Source organism: Lottia gigantea (genome assembly GCF_000327385.1).
Source record: "Lottia gigantea unplaced genomic scaffold LOTGIsca_13, whole genome shotgun sequence".
NCBI lineage: Eukaryota > Metazoa > Mollusca > Gastropoda > Lottiidae > Lottia > Lottia gigantea.
Window position 1 is genome coordinate 609,883 of NW_008707425.1, and position 5,312 is coordinate 615,194.

At 29.7% G+C, this 5,312-nt stretch overlaps 1 protein-coding gene across 1 annotated transcript; it reads left to right on the forward strand.

Moving 5' to 3' along the window:
- Positions 1-1,317: 1,317 nt before the first annotated feature.
- On the forward strand, positions 1,318-3,817 carry LOTGIDRAFT_206094 (hypothetical protein; the record flags this gene model as incomplete). The annotated part of the gene is made up of 3 exons (XM_009048880.1): positions 1,318-1,527; positions 2,472-2,604; positions 3,130-3,817. 3 exons carry the CDS (start codon positions 1,318-1,320, stop codon positions 3,705-3,707), a joined length of 921 nt encoding a protein of 306 aa, XP_009047128.1. The 3' UTR covers positions 3,708-3,817.
- Between the last annotated feature and the right edge of the window lie 1,495 nt (positions 3,818-5,312).

Sequence of the window (5,312 nt, forward strand, 5' to 3'; positions counted from 1 at the left end):
TAGGTCAATTTATATCGTGATCATCAGTAACTGTTATGTTGATAAAGAATATGTAAAACAGTCGCCTTAAAGACATAAGAAGTGCGCATTTTTTAAAAAAAGGGAATCTAGTAATCGAGTGTTTAAGTAAGTATTTACGATCTATCAATAACTAATAAGAAATGTATCATTATGTATGATATTTTTCCCAAGACATTTCGTACACTCTCAGTCTCATCAGTTTTAATTTTAGTAACGTAAAATGAAAGTAGAATATAATCGGCAAGTCTGACAAGTAACTTACTCCAGTCGACATGTATATAGAATTCTTAAATTAAAACCCTTTTCTTTATCAGTTACCTCATAGTCTGCTAATTTGGCATCTGTCTTTCGAAAAAGGCATCATGCAAAGTTTTCATTATCAAAACTGAAATATGCCATTTACATCTATGTATCTACTTGATCAACCTGAATTTGTTATAAAATGAGTAATTAAAAAACAGAGTGTAACCTACAGTTTAAACTAATCTTGAGTTGGACCTTATAATATAAAATTTAATAATTTTAGTTTAAAGTATTCAGCTTTTTACTAAAAAAATTTCACTATCAATATCAAAAATGTTGTATAACCTGAAAAAAATTTCTAAAGCATGCTATTTATATCTATGTATTTACTTGATCAAACTGAATTTGTTTTAAAACAGCTAATTTAAAACAGAGAATACTAATTGTTTATTAAGCAGTGTTTGTCTTTATATGGCTCAATATTATTCATTGAAACCATAAGAATATGTAGGAGACATATTTCTCTACAATTAGGCGTTTATTTTACTCAAATCCGTACAGTAGTTTTCCAGAAAGCAAAACAAACTAAAAAACCTTACACAATGTCTTTAAATAGTTATGGTGTTTTAAATGGTTTTCGAGTTATTGCCCTTGACTTAGGAAAAACACATCAAAATTGCTTGTGAGCACAACAGAGACTACAGTTATTATATGATTTTAATGAAATTTGGTGTGATCATTTATATTAATGAGGTCTGGGATAAGTTCAAAGTTGACGATCTTTCGATGAACAGTTTTTGAGTTTTATATCAGAATTTTATGAAATTTTGTGTGTTTGTTTAAATCTGTCTCTGACAAATTAGATTTTTGGTATGGTTGGCGACTGCCTTCGATATCATGAAAATATATCAGGGAAGTAGGTGTATCATGCTGGGCAACCACTTAATGTCAGTTTTTTTCTTGCTTTTTGCCTTTGACTAAGTTCTAGAAATGGATTATATTATTATAATCTTATTTATGTGTGTTTCAGGTAGAATAATTCCAGATTAGAAGATGGATTTGGTTTTAAACATCTGCGACCAGTATTTCTTCACACCATATATATATCCTACTGAGTTTAAACCTGATGATCCATACCGCCAGATTATCTCTCTGCTGGTTATAGCTAATATTGGTGGTTATTTATTATATTTAATAGTTGCTTCATTTAGTTATTTTTTTATATATGATAGAAGATTGACTAAACATCCTCAATTTTTAAAGGTAAGATCCCATGCTTTATTAACTTTTTATAGTTCTAGAGAGGTTTTTTCTAAATGAGTAATAATAATAATAATAATAATAACTTTATTAGAAGTCCATTTGCAAAAGGCAATCTTCCCTGGGATCATTCTACATACAACTAGAATAACATATTTACAAAATAATAAGATAATAAAATGGAAAATAGAAATAAAGGATGAAAATTAAGGGTCACATTAAGGTGATTCAAATATATGTAAAAAAGAAATGTAATCTTCAGAACATTAAAGATAATAGGATATTTATAAAATAATTCTAGTCACTCTTATTATCATAGTTCCCTTTTCAGTCCTGTTTTAAAACATTCTACACTCTTGGATTGTTTAAGTACTTGAGTAAATTTACTAGGGCTGCAATTCTATACACTATATACACTATACCAATCCAACAATACGATTTATTGCGATTCATTTAGTAGAGAAGGAAAGAGAAAAAATAGTAGAAATTGGTAAAAATAACTAACAAGTTTGTCACTATTAAGCACTTGAGAACATTTAGAAGTAAGGTGAAATCTCAATTTTTAAAGTCAGAAATAAATTTGTGCAAATTTTGATGTGAAAATCATACTTGGAAAATGAAAACATGATACAATTTCATATACACAGAAGGATTCTGAGTCATTCATTATTAGAGGGGACTAAGAATTAATCGTGCTGATACATCACAATTATTTTTACCCAATTCAATGCATCGATAAGAGGGGAAAGAATCAGAAACAATCTTTTGTACAAAATTTACAGAATATATGTTATCTTGGCTGGCAAGCTGATATATTTTTTTTACTGGTGTTTTTCTAAAGAATGATAACAAAATGTTTTTGATTATTATTGGTTCCTTGGTTTAATTTACAAACATTCTTCACCTCCAACCACAGCTACACTGAATTATGTTTTCTGTTATTTCAGAATCAAATAGCACTAGAAATAGAATGTGCCTGTAAATCTATTCCAATGATGAGTATACCTACAGTTTTCATGTTTTTTATGGAAATTAGAGGTTACAGTAAACTATATGATAATGTACATGATTGGAAACATGGTGAGAATCTCTATATTCTATGATATAGAAATATTAAAACAGAAACTGTAACATATTTTTAAGCAAAATTAAATGAGACTAACTGAAAACGCAAAATATCCACATCAGTTGATTGTAAAGCAAAAGCCTACGCTAATAAAACTAAACCCTGTATCAGGTGTTTAGCTAAAAAGAGGCATTTCTTTAATTCAATAATTTGAACTTGTCTTGAAGTACAGACACAAAAACAAATTTCAACTTGACGAACTTCAGTAGGGAGGTATGCTGAAAAAGGTCAATTGTCTGAAGATCGCAGAGCTTGAAACTCTGTAAAAACATGTTTCAGAGTCTGTTTTAATATTTGTAGGTGCTATAAGTATGATATTTAAAAATGATAATCAGACTAGGATTTTGATAAAACAAAATGTTGAAGTCATTATAGCTTTTATTCAGAACATTCAGGGGGGGGCAATATGCCAGGCATTACCCATATTCATTAGTTTCCATCATGAGCAGAAATTGATGATATATGTGATTCTTTTACAGGATGGTTTGGTATAGTCTGGAGTATTGCTACCTTTATATTATTTACTGATATGGCTATATACTGGATACATAGATGGCTACATCTGAAACAAGTCTACAAATATCTACACAAATTACATCATAAATGGAAAGTCACGACTCCATTTGCTAGTCACGCTTTTCATCCGTTGGATGGATTCATTCAAAGTTTACCGTACCATTTGTATCCGTTTTTCTTTCCTCTACACAAAATAACCTATTTGGTGTTGTTTGTATTTGTGAATATTTGGACAGTGTCGATACATGATGGAGATTATCGTGTTCCAACATTGTTAAAAGCTGTGATAAATGGTTCAGCTCATCACACGGACCATCATCTCTTTTATTCCTATAATTATGGACAGTTTTTTACTCTGTGGGATAAGGTTGGAGGATCTTATCGTAACCCCAGTGCCTTTGAAGGATGTGGACCATTAGATGAGGTCATGAAGAGGTCAGGAAAACAAAATGGATTTTCTGAAACAAATGGCCATAGCAATAAGATGTCTGGAGAACCGAATGGATTTTCTACAGCAAATGGTCATAAGAAGTCAAATTAAACTATATCTGTGAAATATTGGTGGTATATTGGTTAGTGTTGTTGCTTATAGTCCCATCAAAGTGCTTTATTCCAGAGTTATCTTCTATGTCAATACCACTAATTAATAACTTAAAAGAGCCAAAAATGTGAATAACCAAATAAGCAACTTTAACCACAAACTTGTGAATCCTTCGAGATCTCTTTGGCACTGGTGTACTTTCTAGTCGCCCCTCTTTCAATTAAGCTACCTGAAACTTTGCAGAAAGATATTCTCTGAAAATTTCAGAAAATTACAAAGTATATCAGTTTTTGCACTAATAATTTATTAAACAGTGTCAACTCTTTTCCTGGGAGAGTCAAAAAAGGACAGATTTATTAATCTATATTTCTATATATTTTATATCAAAAACATCAATTAAAATTAGACCCAACTATCGTTTTCATTTTTTTATTTGTTTCTATTTTTAGTACAGTCACTTCAGTTTAGGGTCAAGGGATCAAAGTCTTGAACATTCGTCAAATTAACCTTTTGTCCTAAGCTGGTGACATTAGCTTTAACCAATCAAATTTAACTGAGTTAATTCAGAACATCCAATGAAAGATGTGTTTTCTATTTTCACTTGCAGTGGACTTGATAAACTGGACTATTACTCCTGAAAATACACCTTTGATCGCATCAGAAAACACCAACACTGGAGAAGGAGTAAATTTGATTGGTTAAAAAAGGTTAGGTCAAAAGGTTAATTTAACAAATAGTCATGACTCCAGTTGTAAGACCATACTTTGAAGTGACTATAAAAACAAAACTAATAAAAAAAGAAAAAAAAAGTTGGGGCTAATTTTAATAAGACTGCGAAAATATTATCTTTACTTACTGATGCTGGTCTTCAACTTTTTTTGAGTATTTTTGAACCAACATTGGTTGTTTAGGCATGGTTTGCCACTTTTAAATTTATTATTTGTAAGATAACGTAAATTTATTATAATAATTTCAATCACACATAATTATGCTTGTTATATTCTGAGTAAGTATTATATTAGTTCTGTGTTTTATGTAAAACAGTGTAATAACAAAACTACTAAGAGTTAAATAGTCATTGAGTTACTTTTTAATTTATTGCTTCTGAGATAATAATCCAACAAAAAAAAGGTGATAAAATACATGCAGTTCTAAACAAGGTTATTTTACATTCAAATTAAATATATGAAGTGATTTCCAAGTTTTATTTAAGTAAGCCCATATTCTCAATGGTCCGTGTTGGTACTTCGTCTTAAAGTAATAGAACGTCTTAGAATGAACATAAAATTTAAGTTCTCAAGAATGGTCAATATGAGTATATATTCATCAGTGAACTTACCTGGTGTCATAAAGTTACAACAGTATTCCTGTAAAATCTGGAAAATTCATAAAACTAAGTAATTATTGAAAAACGCTTAATCTTAATATTAATTGCATATTTATGGATAATTACTAAGTTTTTTGGATTTATAGGATTATATAAGGATCCTGTTATGTTATTTATGACACCAGGTATATCTACTGATGAATATACATGCTCTTACAGGCCAAGTTAAAAATTCTTAAATCTTATGTTCATTTTAAGATGTAGTATTCCTCTAAATC